The sequence below is a fragment of the Dendrobium catenatum genome, unplaced genomic scaffold (genome assembly GCF_001605985.2).
Source record: "Dendrobium catenatum unplaced genomic scaffold, ASM160598v2 fragScaff_scaffold_315, whole genome shotgun sequence".
NCBI lineage: Eukaryota > Viridiplantae > Streptophyta > Magnoliopsida > Asparagales > Orchidaceae > Dendrobium > Dendrobium catenatum.
This window is the reverse complement of record NW_021318777.1, coordinates 1,214,654-1,235,571: the sequence shown is the minus strand read 5'-3', so window position 1 is coordinate 1,235,571 and position 20,918 is coordinate 1,214,654. Positions and strand designations below refer to the sequence as shown.

General features: G+C 35.7%; 1 protein-coding gene across 2 annotated transcripts in view; it reads left to right on the top strand.

Moving 5' to 3' along the window:
- Window positions 1-503: 503 nt before the first annotated feature.
- LOC110102926 overlaps window positions 504-20,918 on the top strand; it is a 58,772-nt gene continuing 38,357 nt past the window's right edge. Inside the window, exons 1-3 of one of the 2 annotated variants that reach the window (XM_020831447.2) lie at window positions 504-968; window positions 18,193-18,493; window positions 18,578-18,621. In XM_020831447.2, the coding sequence (XP_020687106.1) occupies window positions 585-968; window positions 18,193-18,493; window positions 18,578-18,621 (729 nt within the window). In that variant the 5' untranslated portion in view covers window positions 504-584. Of the gene's footprint in view, window positions 969-18,192; window positions 18,622-20,918 lie in introns of both variants that reach the window. The other variant, XM_020831446.2, reaches the window with a different exon arrangement.

The window sequence follows — 20,918 nt, the reverse complement described above, 5'->3', positions numbered from 1 at the left end:
TCTACTGTCCAATTTCAAATTAAGGAGGTCATCTTGCTCAATGTCTAAAGATGGAAGAATTATAAGGAAATGTAGGAGCTTTTTAAATGAATGCAGGGTGTACTTTTATCAGTTGCATATTTTAAGCTCCTCTAAACTATGATGAAAAGCTCTTTGCTTATTGCTTGACAGTTTTTTATTGCTTTTCTTTTTGGGTTGCTGCCTCTGACACTTGGGAGATACTTAATATTTTGAGCTGATTGTCTATTTTATTTTTGGTGCCTCACTCAATTATCTTTTTTTACTCCATATTATTTTGTCATTTTATCATTCTTGACCTTTTTGCAAATCATGATTAACTTTATCATTTAAATTTACAGCATAGTTAATTTTAATTTTTTATTATATTATATTTATGTTTTCTCTTTTTTGTTTTTTGATATATCTTCTTAAATAATTTGTGGCGTCGACCGATGTAATTATTTATTTAGAATATAATGGGTGCATTTTCCTCTTCCAGGGAAAACAAAAAATTCAAGGGAGGTTTTCATATTTTATTTTATTTTTTTACGGCGAAGAGACTCCAATAGCTTCTAACGTGCAGAATGCAAACTCACTGCGTCGACGCCTTGCGCAACAACTCTCTTCTCCGCCCGCTTCCAGGGTTCCGCCTCTGCGGTAGTCGCCCCTTGCTGCTCTTCTCTTCCGCCGCACGTAGGGTTTCCTGTAGTCTTCCCAGCAGTGATAGGCTGTTCCATGGATGGAAGCAAAGGGCCGGAAAGTATGAAACGGTTAGGGCCAAAAAGAAGGACAATATTTGGAGCATCGACAACGAGCTTGCGTCCAAGAAAGCCGAGGAGGAGAAGAAGGGATTGACCCGGAGGAGGAAGACGGGGAAGAAGATGAAGGGCGCCAGGAGCAGCGGGGATTCCATCGTTATGGTTTCCGGAGCCATGCCGACGGAAATAGAGACCGTACTCCAGACTCAGGTTGGTTTGAGGATTGGAAATTAAGGGTAAGGAGAACCGAAGAACATAACCTAACAAGACCGACCAATCCAATTTGAGTATAGGACAATCCTGTTTTAATTTGTAATATACATCTAATAATCATAAATAAATAATTTGATTTACTCTTATCAAGAAAGAATAAGTTACAATTTAGAATTCGGTTTGGGGTTTGAAAGGGGAGCCTCGGCTGTTTCCCCCATAAGTATAACACTTATTTGCTAACCCTAGCTACCTCTCTTATCCCCTCCAGGGGCCCTTTCCCGTCCTGCCACCCATGTCTGCTTCAGATTTCCCTTCCCTTTCTAACCCCTCCACCTCTTGCGGTATTTCTGCCCCTCGCTCCCTCCTTTACTCCCGCCACCCTACCTCAAAGGACTTTCTGCTATCTTTTATTCCCCTTAGGACAAAACCATCACTTCTCTGAGGATGTAGTTGCTCAAGGCTCCAAAGAATGGAACCTCTCCTAAGTTAGTTATGCTATTGGTAGACGATTCTACTATAAGGCCTCCTCTTTGCCATCCACAAAATTTGGTTCCGTTAAAGGCTCTCTCAGCCTTCTCTCTCTTATTGAAGGGTTTAAAAGCTCATGAGGGTTGTTAAACCCTAAAGAACTAGTCCCAAGGCTAACTAAGAGGGAGTGAATTTGTATGATTTTTTTTTTAATGATGAAGAAAAAAATATTTTTATAACTTGATGCGTAAACAAATTAAATTCACAATAAAAAGATAAATCTATGTTTTCATCCACGCAATTAATCGCAATAAAAATAAATGCTGAAATAATAAAAGGACAGAACACACTAAATTTATAGTAGTTCGGTCCAACCTGATCAATGTTTAATATTAATAAGTTTTTTGTTCGTGAGGTGAGGCATAAGCCTCAAGGCGTTTTGAGGCGTGAGCCTCAAAATAAAAAATTGCGTTAAATGCAAATAAATGTTAAATTTTTTTTTTTATATAATATCCAAATAATATGTTAAAAAATGGCATATTATCTTTCTATTGAACTATGAAGTAACACAATGACATATAAAATAAAAAATTGCACAAGACCTAAAGTGACTAGTGATAAATTGCATGAAATGTAATTGAAACACAAATATTTCATGAGCAAAATATTATTAAATATAAAAACTGCATAAAAACATCATATAATATTAAGTTTAACTACAAATTTTTTCTTTCTTAGTTCCCTACTCATATACATTTAATTTCAAAAAAATGCTGAAAAATTGGCAATAACTAGAAAATCATCTATATTGTCATCACTGATGTATCTTTATTTGAGTCATCATTATAACAAATTAATCTATCCCCTATCTCATCCTGTGGAGTCCAATCCCTCTCGTTGTGGCAGAGGACTGAAACTCCTTTTACAGGCAGGGAACTTTGACTCTGTTTTCTCCCTCCAAAAGATGGCAGAGAACAATGAATCCCTTTCACCTTCCCTGGTGCAGCGGAGTAGTCATGTCCTTTGACACCAAATAGATGTTCTTCTTATCAAAATTTCTCTACAGACGAATCTTGAATTCGATGGTACTAAGGTGCAAGCTTGCCGGAGCAACCGTATGAAATCCCCTCCACACTCTCTTGAAACTTCCTCCATTGATGTTTTCCCTCTCAAACTCCACCATTTTCTCTATCCATTTCAAGTTCTCTCTTCAAGTATTTTTTAGAAGAACGAAGACACGATGACTACCAAAGATACTTACCAAGTATCTTGAGAAAGCTTAAATAGAGAGTTTTAAAAAACCCTAAAAATTCAATTATACTGATAAAGATCATATAGTACGATCCTAAATCGTCCTGTACGATTAGTATAAAATAGCCCTTTTAACTAGTACGATCAGCATTGTCCTGTATGATATGTTCAAGTATTTGCACAGATCGGCCAATACGATTAAGAGATCGTCCGGGACGATTAGTTCAACCAAAATGCAGTTCGTACAGGACGAAACATGAAACGAACAAAATCGTACACGGATAATCCTAAAGTACGAAGTGAATCATACAGTACAATAAAATATCAAAATTGAGCAGATTGGATTGATTAATCACAGGATCAATCAGAACAAATATGAAATTCAAAATCTTGCCTAAATTATGATTGATGACTATTTTTCTTTATCAATACTGATCGTCCTGGACACAAATGTAATCAGTCAAATACATTCTCCCTCATTGACATTATCAAAAAGAAGGGAAACATACAAAAAATAAAATGAAACACACATAACATACTCTAATCAGGTGGATGTGGTGTTGATGTTTAAGAAAAATCAATTAATTTCAACAAATTTTTTCAAAATGAGAAAGTTACCTCTTGATTTTATTCAAAAATATAATAAGAAATGAATTGACCGCACTAAGATCCAGAAAGGTTAAAATTTTGAATTTTATCAATCATAGCTAAAGCTTCTTACAGGTTAAATTTCTTTTTAAATAAAATTCTAATTCAGAAAAAGAATTAGCGAAGAAAAAAATATCTTTTTCAATCTTTTTACATAAAATATATCTAATAGAATATCAATGCAAAAATGGTGAGTAAGAAATTATGATTTTCAAACTCAAGTATCGAAAGTATCATTTAGACACATGGGTTTTTTAAAATTTAAAAATACAAGAAAGTAAGCCAACTTATTATGAGCTCGTTTTATGTCTCTTTATCAGTTTTTGGTGCACTTTGTGCATCTTTTGATTTTTGATATATATTTGTGCATCTTTCAATTTTGGCGTACATTGCGCATCTTTTCATGTTGGACTCATCTTGTATCTCTTTTCATTTTTGTAATGTTACTTCTTTTCTTATCTTTAAAGACTTAAAGAAAACCCGATTAAATGATAAAAACAAATAGTTTGATTAAGAAAATTATGAAGTGATTTCATCAGCTTGCAAAAGATTCCTATGTGATAGAAGAAATGTAGGATGATAAATATTTAATTTCAAAAGTTTAATTTTTAAATTGATATAGTTTTTGATTCAAAAGTGCAATGGCCTGATTAAGAAAATGGGAAGGAGAGACATAATCTGGAATTTTTTTCCTTTAATAATTTAGAAAAGTCAATCATCACTTAAATTTTTTAAGTAAATAGGAGATAAAATTTTTATTAAAAAATTTGAGAGAAGTGAATTGGTTCTCTTATGCAATTACAATGTGAAATGTGATTTGTGTGTTGATCAGAAATAAATTACAAAAAATACAGTAAAAATAAAATAAAATAATTACAAACAAAAAATATAAAAAATAACACATAAAATATTTATAATGAACAAATCAAAACAAAGAACATATACACATGCATTAAATACAACACATAAACACACAAATAAAATTTTATACCTCGTTATCTTGCTTATGGTCTGATGATTCAGAAGCTATATCTGCTTAAGAGATCTTTTACTTTTTATCATTTGTTTTTATTACAATTGACATATTTTTACCATTTTCTTTTGCATAAAGAGTTTTTACATTGGGGCACTAATTTTTCATATGTTCGAATTTCCTACGTTTAATACAATAATATCAGAGGAAATCTTTCTTACCATTTTTACATTTATTTCACTTTTGTTGATATTAATGCTTGTGCTTTATCAGATTTTTAAATTTGCTTATAATTGATGCTATTTCCTTACTCTCAGCATCTACTAAGTTGCTTTCATCTTGAATGATAAATAAAAGAAAGTACAAAGTAGTGAGAGAAACTCTGGGTTTTCTAGCGAGAGAAACGTAACTGTTTTTTTTTTCAAAAATTCTGATTCGCGCTTTTCATGGCGGCGGACGGTCGTCAGCCGTCTTCAACGCCTGGCGGTCAATTTGAGTGTCGACATGCTATTTCGACTCCGTTATAATCATCCTATTCAAGCCTGGCTTCTTCCCCTCTAGCATTTGGCGACAAGGTGCTGCCGAAAAATCTGGACGGGAAGGTTTGTTTTATGACTGGGAAGCCATCAGTTAATAATGAAGGTTGTCTTCTGATTCAAAAGAAACCAGTTGAAGTTATTAGGAAATGAAAAAACATCATCTCTGAGAAATCAATGGTTTTTCATAAAAAAGAAACTCCGGCGGAATCCAGAAGAGTAGCTAAAGGTGGAATCAGTGAAACGTCGACATCCAATTCGAAGGAATGTCCAACTAAATCTAGGTTGGAGCTGGAAGACAATGCCGAGTATCAGAAATTAATCCTTAGGAGAATTGGAAACCTGAAGTTGGTGTTAATCAAGAGGTAATTCAAATTGCTGATCTGGAAAAAGTTCGTGTATGTGAAGAAGCCGAATGCTGCCTGTATAGAGGAGATGGTTCAAAATGTATCAACATTGAAGGCTTCCAGTAATTTGTTACCAAATGCTTGGATAAAGAAATCTAACATTAATGTTTCTAATATGGACTTTGGGAAAGATTTTACAGGAGTAAACTTGGTGGTTAAACTTCATGTGGCAAATGAACTGGATAATTCGTTTAAGCTCCAAAAATCTCTGGTTATTAAAGTTTTTGGTGAAAGCATCTCATTCCCATTGATTTGCATGGAATTGAGAAGACAATGGTCTCAATTCGGTAAATTTCATCTAACAATACTCGGTTTGGGATGGGTATTGTGTGCATTTGATGAACAAGAGACATTGGACTCAGTTTTCTCCAGTGGGCCTTAGTATGTAAAAGATAACATAATCGGCATGGACAAGTGGTCGCCAGCATTCTCTCCATTATCCTTGAAAGGCTTATCATCTCTGGTTTGGATTAGAATGCCAAACCTTCCTCTACAATGCTGGGATGAAATTAACATATGTAGAATTGCTTCAATGATTGGGAAGCCGTATATGATAGATGGGAATTCATTCCAATGGAGTAGAAGGGAATTCGTTAGGATTTGTGTTTGTATAAATCTGGATTTCAAGCTTCCCTTGGGAGTTTGGGTTGAAGGATATTCGGGAAAATTCTTTCGAATGATCGAGTATGAGAAGATTCCAAACTTTTGTTTTTGTTGTGGCAAAATAGGACATCTGAGAGATCAATGTCCAGATAAAACAGTGAAGGAACTCCAACCAGCCTAAAACAAAAATCTGTCTTCTAATGCAAATTCAGCTTAGGAGGAAGGCTTGATTAAAGAAGTGGTATCAAATGATGCTGAATACGGACCTTGGATTCATGTAAACTTCAGAAGGAAAAAGTTTAAAAATCAAGGTCCAAGAATCAATTCTCAGAACAATTCAAATGTTCAAACTTGTAACTTCAAAATTCATGCGAAGAATCCTATGGTGTATAGGAAAGTGGAGATAACAACAATTGAAGAAAATGGAAGACAAGCTTTGAACGATGTTACTGCAGCCGTGGAAGAGAGGGTGGATATCTCTGAAGAAGTACCAGCTATAGATTTTCTGCAGAATGAAGGAAAAGCTAGCTTTGGTATGGATTCTCTTCTCCCAGCCATATCTATTAACTTAAACAAACTCAATCTGTTAAGTGATGAAATTGAGGAAGGAGAAATTGTTATTCCTATTAAGGAAGATTTTCCAAAGTTTTGTGATTAATCTTGTGGAACATAGCAGTAGCATGGTGGATAGTGTTAATGAAAAAATATTGGAGGAAGCAAAAGAATCAGGTTCAAAAAAGAAAGGTTCTAAGCAACTCAAGGGCTTAGGTCCTATAAAAGTGACTTCAAGGAGTAGAAGATTGGAGGGAAATCAAAAGGAAAAAGTGGGGAATCCTTCCCCTGTTTTGCATTAATGTCGTCCATTGGCTTCTGGAATTGCAGGGGAGCTAGGAAGAGAAGAACTTCCCTATATTTGAAGGAATTTATTAAAGAAAATGGAGTTTTTTTTGGTTTGCTGGAAACTAAAGTTGCCTTGTTTAGCAGAAAAGATGTATATTTGTTAATTGGAGCAGGTTGGCATTTTTTCCAAGTCCCTTATGTTGGGTTATCTGGTGGAATCATGGTTCTCTAGAAATCAGAGTTGGCTACTTTCAGAGTTTTGGAATCTTCAAGCCAATTCATCTTTGGGGAGATAGATGTTCAAAACAAGGGAAGTTGGAGAATTGCTACTATCTATGGTAGCACAGATTTATATAAGAGGAGAATGCTACGGGAAAAATTGCAGTTATACTCTACAAAGAACAAGGCTTTGATTATTAGAGGTGATTTCAATTGTCTCCTCAATAAGGATGACAAAAGAGGTGGGAAGAGATTCATTTATTCATTAGGTGCCAAAGAAATGGAGTCTTTTCTTGTATCCAATGACCTTCACGAGGTGAGATGTATGGGACCCAAATACACATTAAAACCGGAGCTGATATAATCCTTGAAAGACTGGATAGGTGCTATTTGAATTCAGTTGCCTTAAGTTCTCCTCATCGGCTAGTGGTAAGGCACCTAGCTAGAATTGCCTCGGACCATTGTCCAATAATCGTAAATATGTTGAATTACAATGCAGTTCTTAAAAAAGCTATTAAATGTGAAGATGTTTGGATCTCAAATCCAGCATCATTTGCTGTGGTAAAGAAAGTTTAGAGCAGGAAAACAGTGGGTGATTTTAGCCAAATTCTGAATTGTAAGTTTCAAAGGATGTTGAAGGCTTTATACTACTGGAGTAAAGATAAATACAAGGCTCTAACTCAAAGCAAAGACTGTCTCAATAAGGAGATCTTGGAGCTACAAGAAAAAGAAGGCAGAGAAGGGCTCTCGAGTGATGATTGCTTGATTCTCAAAACAAAGGTAGGAGATTTCAATTCAAACTTAGCTCGACTCAACACTTGGCGGAGACAACGTGCCAAGGTGAAATGGGCTACGGAAGGAGATATCAATTTCAAAATTTTTCATGCTTATACAAGTGCAAGGAGAAATGCCGATTTTATAAATAAACTCAAAAATGAAGATGGATCAGAGACGAAAGATCTGCACCAAATTGAAGACAGCTTCTTTCAAAATTTTCAGAAGAAATGGGAGTACAGGAAGTGCATATTGGATGGATGGCGGAAGTCTTCTTTTTGTTTGGAGGAAGAGGATGTCAGCAGAATGAACAGAGAATTCTCTTTTGATGAAGTCAAGACGATCATTAAAAATTCTGGGAACTGTATAGCTTCGGGAAATGATGGAGTTACATACTCATTTCTTAAAGGCTATTGGGACATCATCAAGGAAGATCTGTGGAGAGCTTTAAATCAGTTTTTTCTAACAGGAGATATGAATTCAAACTGGAAAGAAACTCTAATCGTTTTGATTCCAAATGTTTCTAACCCAATTTACCCATCCAACTACAGACCAATTAGTTTGTGTAATGCAATTTACAAAGTGGTGGCTAAAGTCATTCTTAATAGATTATCTCCTGTCATTCACAAAGTAATTTCAATTGAACAAGCAGTGTTTCTGAAGGGCAGGGCTATGTCGGATCACATCATGATAGCCCATGAAATCTTGCACAAATTCAGATATTCTAAGAATTCTAGTGGTTTGGTTTCTTTCAAGCTAGATTTGGAGCAAGCCTATGACTCCATGGGATGGCCAACATTGGAAAAAGCTATGAGGTATTTCGGGTTTCCTTCTACAATTTCTTCTTTAATTATGGAATGTGTTACAAATTCAAAATTTTCTCTATTAATTAATGGAAGCTCATCAAAATGGATAAGAGGCTAAATGTGGATTTCGTCAAGGTTGTCCTTTATCACCTTATATGTTCATTCTTTGTGCTCAATTATTGACAAATGCATTTAAACAAAGAGGTGAGAGTTATGGTATAAGCATTTTTCCAAATGGGCCAAGGATTTCACATTTGTTATATGCGGATGATATCATTATTTTTTCTAAAGCAAATATGAAGGAGGTCAAAAATATCAAATGCATAATAGATGATTTCTGTGGTTGGACTGGGCAAAAAGTGAATGCTAACAAATCATGTGTGCTTTTCGGGAAAGCTGTAAATAAAAGGAAGAAGAAAAAAATAAACCGCATTATGGGGATCAAAAGTGTTAAAGAATCTCATTATCTTGGGACAAAGATATCCTTGAGGAGGTTAGTTGGCCATGACTTCCAATTCATTATTGAAAAGGCTCTAAAAATGATCAATATTTGGGGAAGCAAATACATTTCTTTGGTGGGAAAATAAATTTGGTTAAAACGGTTTTGCTTTCTTATACTATTTTTCGTAGTATCCACTTCATGATTCCAAAAAGTATTCTTGAGGAGATAGACAAATTGTGTAGAAGCTTCATTTGAAATAAAAAAGATGGTAGTCATGGTATGCATTTTGTTAGTTGGAAAGTAACGTGCTTGCCGGTAAAATGGGGTAGAAGAGGACTTCACTCTTGTTATGAAAAAGTTGGGCCATTAAGAGCAAAACTTGCATGGAGATATCATCAAATGGAAGAATCCTTATTACATAGAGTCTTATTTCCCAAATATAGATTCATTTTTGAAGATAGGTTTTCAAAAAGGAAAGGTTCTACTGCTTGGAAAATTATTCAAAATGGAGGAGAATTCTTAAGACCAATTGTAAGGTGGAATGTTGCTGATGGGGAATCCATAAATGCTCTTAAAGACACTTGGGTATTGGATAAAAATCTTAACAGATGGCCAACTTATTTGATTCCTCAAGAACTAGAAGAAGCCTCGGTGGACAGATTTATTTCAAATGGAAGATGGAATATAAAGGAACTAAGCAAAATCTTCGGATCAGAACTTGTTAGTTTGATCATGCAAACTAACATATCTTCAAAAATGTCTAAAGACTGTTTGGAGCTTATTTACAATAGATCAGGCAAATCAATCTCTGCCATGGCTTTTGAAGCTTCAATTCAGAATTCTCATCAAAATTGCTATTGGAGTTGGATAAAGAAGGCAAAGCTCTCACCACGAGTTGAAGGATTTTGGTGGAAATTATTTAATAGAGCAATCCCGACATTTGAATTCTTATGCTATAGAAGATTGCAAATGCAAAATGGATGTTCTAGAGATTGCAATATGATAGAAGATATTGAGCACATAGTTGTTAATTGTAAAAAGCTCTATGAGGTGTTCCAGCATCTAAATCGGTGGGGATTTGGAATTCCAACCTTTAACTCTTTAACAGAATGTATATTCTGGATATCAAATCAAAATTATTGGTTGATAAACCTGTTTTGTAATTCTATTTACTTCACTTGGAAAGCAAGGAACAATCTTGTTCATGAGGGCAAAGAGGTTGGTTTCTTATTCATTGCAATGGAGTCATTCAATATGGCTTCAATTTCAACTTCAAATTCTGCGGTTTTCTCGGGTAAATGGGGTGTCAATTAGCTTTGAAAGCTGTTGGATGTTCATTAGCATCCCCCTCCACCCAGTTGGATCAAGATAAATGTTGACGCTTCTCTACTTCAATCTTATAAATGTGGAATTGGTGGAGTATTTTGAGACTTCAAAGGCAGGTTTTTATTAGCATTTGGACATTCTTGTGTTCACTGGATGTCTCAAGGCTTCAAATGATTGTTATTCAATCCATCAAAGAAGTTTTTAAAGATTGGATGATGAATTATGACGGCATCATCATTGAAAGTGATAACATAAATTTCATCAAGGATCTACAAGATGAGCTTTATTACAAGAATGCTGATTTGAGAGGTATGTTCAAAAACTTTAGAAATGTTATCTTTACTTGTATAGATAGAAAGTGTAATAACTTAGCGGATCTATATGCTAACTATGCTATTGTTAGTTCATTTATTTGGGATGATTTAGTTTTAAATAAGATTCCTCTTACCTTTATATCTTTGTTAAAATAGGAATCGAAAGTTTTTTATTAGTTTTTGCTTTTAACTTTTAATAAAATTTTAAATGCACTTGGTTGCATTTTCTTCAAAAAAAAAAAAGTTGCTTTCATCCATGTCTTCAGCTTTTAGCACTATAATTTCACTGTATCCAAAAGCTTTTGACTCAAATTTTGCTCGTAGGAAATGAGTGAGCAATCAGATTATCAATAGAATATTCATTCAAATTTTTTGATTCATAAATAATAATGATTTTTGCATTAAATTTATCAGGTAGACAACGTAGAATTTTATTGATTTTTTTAAAATTTGAAAGATTTTACCTAAAACATATAATAATGTCATAATTTGAATAAACTTAGTATACATGTCTGGAATAGTCTCATAAGATTTCATGCAAAATAGTTCATAATCATGCATCAAAACATTAAAACTGGATTGCTTGACTTCACTAGTACCTTTATATGTAGTGTATAATTTATCCCAAATTTTCTTGGCATTTGTGCATGTCGATACTAACATATAATCTTCAGAATTCAAAGCACAGAAAAAACAGTTTAAAAATTAAGCATTCAATTGAGCATTAATTTGTTCTACTCTATTTAACAAAAAGAATATCAGTTTTGACTCAATGTACAATATGTAACGATACAGAATAACCAGTTTGAATCATATGCCACATTCAATAATCAATTGATTGCAAGAAAATATAAATACAAATATTTCAAAATCAAAAGAAATATTTTTAAATAATGATGGTTAGCCATTGATTTTTTTTAAATTTTTTAAAACTTAATTTATGAATCCCGCTTTGATACCACTTGAAAGTTCGTGAGAGTTATTAAACCCATATAATTAGTACCAAGGTTAACCAAGAGGGGAGGTGAATTGGCATTTAAAAAATTCTTTAATGATGAAGAAAAAAATCTTTGTATAACTTGATGCGGAAACGAATTAAATTCACAATAAAAAGATAAATGATCGTTTTCACCCACACAGTTAATCACAAAAAAAAATAAATGCAAAAATAATAAAAAGGAAAGAACACACCAGATTTATAGTGGTTCGGTCCAACCTGACCTACATCCGCTCCCCGGAGGCATCATCCGAGTATTACACTAAAATCTTTTAGTGCCTCTCCTTTTTCCCCACAGTAAGGCGGAGAATCCCTTACATAATCTTTCCATTAACCCGGTGCGGCAGAGGACTAAAACTTCTCTCATAGGTAGAGAATCTTAACTCATTTTTCTCCATCCAGGAGATGATAGAGAACCACGAATCCCTTTCACCTTCTTTGGTGCGGTGGAGTAGCTGAGTCCTTTGACACCAAAGAAATCTTATTCTTCCCAAAACTTTCCTCAAGACGAACCTTGAATCCGATTGTACTAAGTTGCAAGCTTGCCGGAGCAACTGTGTGAAATCTCCTCCACACTCCTTTGAAACCACCCTCCAAGAATCTTCTCTCTTTCAAACTCCACTCTTTCTTCTCTCCCTTTTAAGTTCTCTCTTCAAGTTTTCTCCACATAAATGAAGACACAATGGCTGCCAAAGACACTTACCAAGTTTCTTGAGAAAACTTGAACAGATGGCTTTGAAAAACCCTAGAAATTTAATTCTGCTGACAAAGATTGTACAATACGATCCTTAGATCGTCTTATATGATTATTATAAATTAGCCCTTTTAGCTAGTACGATTAACATTGTCCTGTATAATTAGTTCAAGTATTTGCACAGATCGTCTGGGATGATTAATTCAACTGAAATGCAGTTCATACAGGACGAACATGGGATGAACAAAAGTGTACATGGGTAATCGTATAGTATTAAGTGGATCATATAATACGATCAGAATATCAAAATTAAGCAGATTTGATTGACTAATCATAGGATCAATTTATACATGATTTTCATAGATCGTCTAATACGATGTACATCGTCTTGGACGATTAGAACAAAATATGAAATTCAAAATCTTACCTAAATTATGATTGCGGCTATTTTTCATAATCATAATTGATTGTCTTGGACGATATAAATCATCTAGTACGATTAGTTAGATGAGCTGATTGTACAGTACGATATAAATCATACAGTATGATTAGTTCAAAAATTAAATTTCTGATTTTGACTCAATCTCATTCCCCTTGAGTGTGTGTGTGCATGGTCACCAAGCTAGCATACACCTTTATAGGACTTGACTCAAGAAATAAAAAATACATCATTAAATATTACAAAAAACTTTACAATATAACCTATTCTACCCAATCTTGAGCCTTGAATTTTATTTGGATGGTGCATGATATTCCTGAAATGTTACTACACACATTAACAAATATACATTGCAAATATAAGTGGTTGGGAGGCCCGCCCTTTGTTCTTTTTCGGAAAGCCATTCATACTCCAAAAGTGATCGCCGCCTTTTGTCCCCAATAGAGAAGAGTTTTCTTTGATTCCTTTGTTGGTTAAAATTCACAATCTTCCCTTATTTTGCTGGAACCTCGACGGAATTTTAAAGATGGCCAATTACATCGGAGCCCCATGGCTTTTGACACCTTATTGTCTAAAAAAACCGCCTTCCACGAGAGTTTCTGTTCTAGTACAAAGCCCGCCTCCCCCTCCCCTACCTCAAAGGACTTTACGCTATCTTTTATTACCCTTGAGGACAAAACCATCACTTCTCTGAGGATGAAGTTGCTCAAGGCTTCAAAGAATGGAACCTTTCCTTAGTCAGCTATGCTATTGGTAGATGATCCTATTATAAGGCCTCCTCTCTGCCATCCACAAAACCTGGTTCCCTTAAAGGCTCTCTCAACCTTCTCTCCCTCAATGAAGGGTTCTTCCTTCTTAAGTTCATAGTCCCAGAAGATTTTGATATGGCTTGGTCAAGAGGCCCCTGGTTCTTTCTCGGAAAGCCATTCATACTCCAAAAGTGGTCACCGTCTTTTGTCCCAAATAGAGAAGAGTTTCTTTGATTCCTTTGTCGGTTAAAATTCACAATCTTCCCTTGTCTTGTTAGAACCCCGATGGAATTTCAAAGATAGCCAATTACTTCAGAGTCCCATGGCAGTCGACTCCTTAATGTCTAAAAAAAGCTGCCTTACGTTCATAGAGTTTTAGTTCTTGTACAAATTTCGCCCCGGATGAAATTAAAATCTAAGTGGCTAGTAAAACTTTCTCATTATAGCTGCAGGACAATAACAGTAACAATAATCTCTAATTAGTAATAATATCCAAAAGAGGAAATTTTGTTCTTGTTCTTGCTCTTATGACTACCAGTTAGTCGCCCCTTATAACTCCCAATCAATAAACTCATTATAATTCCCCTTGAAACACGTGACAGTTGCCCCGACTCCTTATAACTCCCAATCAATCATTAGCTCTTTATGAATCCCTTCTACTAACTCCCGTTAGTGGACCTCGTGGATTTTAAGGATATCACATGAGGTTATCATATCATATATCAATATATCATATCCGTACATCATATCATATTTAGATTAGTAATATTACATTCTTGTATCACTTAATCATATCAATCATTTCAATATATATTACCTTGCAGCCTTATCATGTCAAATAATAGTATAATATTTTTCAACTCATTTCCCGTCTATCTTTTTTCCTACTCATTTTATCCAAAAATTTATTAACACATATTTAACTAGTGAAAATGCAATAAATATCATATCAAATCATTTTGAATTGCATGATTAAATCTATAATATATTAAAAGTAACTTGATGAAACCTTACAAAATCAGGAGATATTGCATTTTTGACAGATTTAGGAGAAATGAATCCGTAGAAATAAAAAATCATCAAAAACATAAGTAAGAAGATAGAACGTTTATTACAATAGAAGCGATGGACAAAAATTGACCAAAAACTTTCTTTCTATCTCCTTTCTCTCTCCTCTTCCTCTCCCTTCTCCTTTTCCTTCCCGAGCAAGTCATGGCCGAAATGGGAGAGGTTGCGGTGTTGTATTATTTTAATGCTTAGGTTTTGAATAAAATATGCATAAAAAAATATTATTGGCCTAGCCCCACAGCGCTCAAATCTAGCGTCACATGTTGAATCCAGAATTACTGGAGAACAGAGACTCAAATGCCATAATGGCATTTTCTGGAACTATTGTGCTCTCAAACCTAGCGCCGCAGCGCTCACAAGTACAATGTCAAAGTGCTCCAGTTCAAATAGAAATTCAAAAATTCATATTTTAAAATACTTTTCATTTTCGAGTTGTTTACAACCTTATTGTGTATTCGCTTGCAACATAAAAAATTCCTTTTCCTTAATGGTGACTATTACTAGGAACTTATCTCTTTTTTGGGATTCTTGATGCAATGATAATCATTATATGAGCTTATGGACAATTGCACATTGGATTTTGATTCGAGGGATCTTCTCACCATCCATGTCTGTAGCTTCATCTATTGTAACACATAGAACATCACCCAACACCTCCATGCTCACATCATTACTGTGGCAATAACAAATGACGCTCCCTGTTAAAAAGGGATTGAAACCAAGAACCCTACATTTATGTTCTTCACTGCAGCTTCTTTTTTTGATGTACCTTTGGTCTCCTGGCATAAAATGATATGGCACAAGAATTTTGCAATCAGATACTCCTTCGCTTGGTTGGCTGTTATGGATGGGCTAAAAACCTCTGACCTTTTTAACCATCATGGCATTATTACCCCCAACACTTGCATTCTCTGCAATCATTCTTCTGAAACTCTTGCTCATCTCTTTTTTTGAATGTGATTTTTCATTTAGCATATCTATTCTTTACTGCCATGATCTGATGGATTTTTACTTAGGCCTAGGATTAATCAACCGTTGGATTATATTTTGGAAATGCTACAGGTCAACAGCCCTATTAAAAATTTGTACTACTTTATTGTCTACTGTGTTATTTATTATACTTAGAGGGATAGAAATGATAAAAATTAGGGAACAAGATTAAATGCCACTCCCACTAGCACATAAAAAATTAAGAGATATTCTTCTTATGATCTCTTTGTGGAAGAAGTATAATGAAGTCAAGCACTACCTTTCTTAATCTCATTTTTCTGGTAGGATTTTCTACCTACCTAATGTCTGTTGGAAACTCTTTTCTGTTGAGCCTTTTTCTGCAATTCTTATGACTATTTGCTGCTATTTTGTGGACTAGTGATATTTCACTGTGGCCTTTCTCTAGGTGGGATCTTTTGAAGGATGATGTTGAAAGCTGGTGGTCCACCGGGTCCACCTTGGATGGTCCTAGTGGAAACCAGGGGTTACTTTTATTACATGAATTGTTTTGATGTTGGTTGATGATCTCATTTTGTATTGCATTACGAGTCTTTGTGGTTTACAACACTTCTTTGCTTGGTTCTTCACTCTTATTCCATGCTAGTTTTGTTTTGTTGCTCGCTTTGTTCGGAGCAATAGCTTTTCTTTTACTGCTATTTTTTTTTCTTTTGCCAATGGTATACCTCACTTGTAATCTTCTTACAATCTGGACATAATCTTTTTTTTAGTTAATGAAATGGTCTTTTTCCCCTAATTTTTCCAAAAAAAAAAAACTCTCATCTTTTTAAGTTTACCCTTATAAGTGTTTGGATGGAGATAACATTTATGGCATCCTACTATCAACTATTAATTAACATCTCCTCGTCCAAAAATAAAATATGTATTGGATTTTATATATCTTTTCTTATGGCACTTGAAACAAATTTTCTCCCTAGGGTTTTTGGTACTACCTTTAGTATGGTTCCTATTGTTCTAGAAATTGATAGGGGAGAGTTAGGTCTAGCAATAGGTCTCTTGGTGGGGAAATAAGTGATCTATCCTTCAGGTCTAGAAGAGTGCACTACTCTCTTTTGCTTTTCTATTAGCAGTGCATAGTAAAAGATATTGTCTAGCGTCTATGGATAAAATAATTTTATTTCATTTCTGATTTCTACTTTTTTTTGCAACTCGCCACTCATTATCAACACAATTAACCTTAGCATCTAAATCCTTTTAAGTGTTTAGATACTCAATAACTTGCATATTTCCCTTACCTCAACGTTAGTAATTGGCCATCTAATTAATTGTCATGATGTTTAGGATAGTACTTTGATCTAAACACCTCCATCTTTATCCAAGTAAGGCTAGTCTAACAAATCTTCTATTTTTTTGCTAATGCATTATTCTAATAGATCTTTGCATGCCCAATCAATTTAATCATAACAAAAGTCACTCTCTAGTAGTTATTCATTTCATATCACTCAACAAAATTGTTTATTGGATCAAAAAGTCTAAGAATCTGTAGCCATTGGAGTATTTGTACAAACACCTTGTGTGCACTGTCCTGGTTGAATGGTGTCATTGAGGGCTGTTTCAATGGGAGTTCCACACCTGTTTGGAGCTACATAGAGCTCATTCACAACCATTGTGACCTCCATTTCATTGGAATCAACGCAAGTGAAATCTGGACGATTGTCTACACATGAGACATTTCCATGCATTGCAAGAACCTGTTCGAAGTGGGAGGGCTGCTTTTGATCCACCACTTGCTTGTCAATTGGTTCCCTACTGTTGTGTGAAGTAGTCGAGACTTCCATCTGCTCAGCCTAGGTAAACCGGTGTGGCACTTGAGGAACGAGCTCTGCTGGTTCGGCAGCCTCCTGCTTGTGAAGATGCTGCTGGTCACGATCTGAACATCAGTCTCAGGTTTGGACTTGCATTGCAAAGTGTTGCTTGTGGGCTGGAGTTATATCCCGTCTGAATCGTGGAAGACATGAACAGCGGCAGCTGCTTCGTCATTTGCAAGTTTGCGATCCGCCTACAGGTCGCAATCCTTAATATAAACCAAATCCATAGCCTGCTGGTCGCAATCGTGCGAATCAATAGCCTGTTGGATCACATCTGTTTTCTGCTGCAATTCACACTCGATATCACCCATGGAAGCTGCGCTCGGAGCATGGGACGAGCCTGAAGCCTGGTTTGAAACAGCAAGGGATGGGATACATCCAATCTGGAAACTGATTGAAGAACCCGGACAGACATCTATTGACTGTTACTTTACATTCAAGATCATTAATTTTCAATAAAGTTGACAGTTGGTGGATTGTGGCTCTTAGTTTGTTTTTGATTGTGCATTTTGTCATAGGTGTCATTGGCAAACCCTTGATCTTACATCAACCAACATATTTCTGCTCCCTATCCTTATTAACTGGACAACTTAAAGGAACCAAATTGCTACTAGTTTGTGTTCGTTGCCTCATAGGGATTGATAACATGATAGTTAGCTTGACTATACTGCTGTCCAATGATTTACTCTGTTGTTTTTTGTCATGGTGTGTGCATTCTGATTATTATTTCACGTTGCAGTGGTATTCTTGAACTCAAATTTAAATCGTACATGGATGCTTAAGTTTTAAAGATTTAATTCTCATTTAGATTATGTTTCCATCTTTCTATATGATTCAAACTTATTTGACAGGAACCAGTTATCAAACCGTCTTGGGATATCTTTGCAAGCAGTCTTACCGGGATTTGGAGAGGTGTTGGAGCGGTTTTTTCTCCTTTTACTGCTGAGCTGGAACCAATTGATGTTGGCAATCAAAATGAAAATCTTTTTGATTGCTACAGTCTTTCATGCATTGAAAAGATACCATCCCAAGGCTCTGTCTCTCAAATTCATCGGAGGACGAATTGGGAGGCTTTGAACCCATTTGGGGAAGCAAGGAAGCATGCTCATGCATCTCCTCGAGCAGCTGGAAGTGTTAAATCCTCCACTCCTGGTAAACTAATTTTGGATGCAGGTGATATGAAAGTTGATTTGCCTAGTTATGAGTCATTTGACCTTAGTTATAGCGAAATATCAGAAGAAGATTCAATGAGCATGGAACCAGGCCTCGTTTTCTTTGAGGTATGAGATATGTGAGAATGTTATCTCAATGATAGCCATATTTGAGATATCTGTTTGTTCATATTATCTTAAAGTTTTTGTTTAAGTCCTTTTGTTGTCTGAGTAATCCCTTGACATTTTTCTGCCATCTTTTAATGAGATGGTTGCTATTCGTTGATATGAAATATTACTTTATTTCAAACTTCTGGCTGGCTTCTTTCCTTTAACGTAGTTGATGCTGCAATAGGCTACGTCCCATCATACTTTAGTTTAGTCAATGAATAGTTTATTGTATATGTCACATCCAACAATGGTCACTTTTGGTCAAAGGTAAAATGTAACAAGTTAAGTATGACTTAGTTTGTTGAATCTACCATCAACAATTATTTTGGAATTCTACCTACTAGATTAGAGAGTGATAAACCAAATCATCTGATTGACCCAAATATATCATTCAACATAATTTCTAATTCACAGTGACTTTAATGATTAACACATAAATTGTGTCTAAGTATTCAAAAATTTTTCATTAATTATAACAGAGCTTCTAATAAATATCAAAGCTTATTTGCATAACATTAAACTTTTATTACATCCTTTGTAATATCATATATCAGAAAAAGAATTAATTATAGCTTCAAAAATTGATCCTAACTCATGATCAATCTTGTTTTTCTCTTTACCTGAAATAATTATTAGAGTAATATTTGGTAAGTTTAAAAAGCTCAACACGATAAACGGTCTAATACATAGTTCACATATATTAACTTAGAAGGTTTTCACAAAAGGGTTAGGGAAACTTGCTGATGTGAAACCACTTGGAATTGCATTAGAGATTATAAAGAAAATTGATTAAACGTTGTAATATAAACTAATGTTTCACAAGATTGGACGCTTAAAACTTAAGGATATCAATAATGTAAGGGCAATTAGTTACAAGGTAGAGTAGCATTCACTTGAAAAACAATTTCATTCATAAAGATAAGCTTAAATGTTGTAAACAAGAAATCCCACAATTAATAATTAGAAAAGTTACCTTTGAGTTTCCCTCACTCACGGTCTTTAGTAGGGGCTGGTGGAAAGAGAATCTCAACAAACTGAACGATGCCACCGAAGTTGTGAAGACACCTATGGTTACAATTCAACGAAAGTTCACCGGAGGAGTTGTGTGAGGACGACCGGTGATTCTCCATTGCCCGGTTGGAAGGTTGTATGCTCTTTTCCTTTTAGAGATGCCAATCATGGGAGAAGAGCAAATCCAAGAGTTGATAGAGGAAGGAGGGGTCGGCCAAAGAGGAAGAAGGAACTTTTTGGCCAAGTTAGGGTTTAGGTAGGAGGAAAAGGAGAATAAATTTGAAATTAATTGATGGGAGGGAAATATGAATTTGAATTTGAATTTCAAATCCAAAGCTTGGGTGGGGTTAAAGTGGAGAGAGAAGGGGGAATTGCATAAGGGGTGTTGGCGGCATGCATAGGGTGTGGGGGTGTTGACCTTCATATAATACCCAAAGGAACAAAAGAGGAGAAAACAAAACGAAAATCCCACATACAAACCTCATACCTGTCGGGTCCTCGAATCCAGCCGCGATACCTTGCCGAAATCCCGCTGCAAACGGTGCTGCTCCAGTCGATTCTCCGCAAATCCTACGACGTTGCCTCGATCGAGAGCCCAAACGCGTCGTTAAATACCGAACCTCCACTGCTTCTTCCTCCCGTTCGCAAATCCTTCATAGCCTGTAGCTCTCTCCCACGACCTTCTTCCGCTCGCTGCTCCCGATTTCCACAAGCCTCCAGCTCCAACCAAGCCTGCCAAACCCCCTGCGACGCCGATCCTGGTCAACCCGACATCTTCCCGTCGCTACCGCCCAAAGCCAAATCCCGACCACCTCTGCCTGTGCCGACCTCCCGTCGGTAGAGAGAGAGAGAGAGAGAGAGAGAGAGAGAGAGAGAGAGAGAGAGGAAGCTTCCGACCTTACCTCAGCCAGATCCCGTCGACGCCTCCATCCCGTCGCCTCTGCTCTCTCCCGATCTCCAAGTCACCAAACTCCTCAAGCCCTAGCCGAACCTCCTCTCTCCCTTAGCCGTGAGTTTCCTTCCCGTAGCCGCCTCTTCCAACGACAACTTCTCTTTACGATTGAAATCGGAAGTTCCAACATTTGGATCGGAAGCAATAACGTGAGTTCGCTGGCTGTGTAGTTGGCTTCTCCCCTCACGCGCGCTTCTTCGACCAAATCTCTTAAACAGAGAGTTTAAGAGAGTTAAACTCTTTGTTTAAATAAGATTAGGCTTAATCTTATTTTGATTTATAATTAAGATAA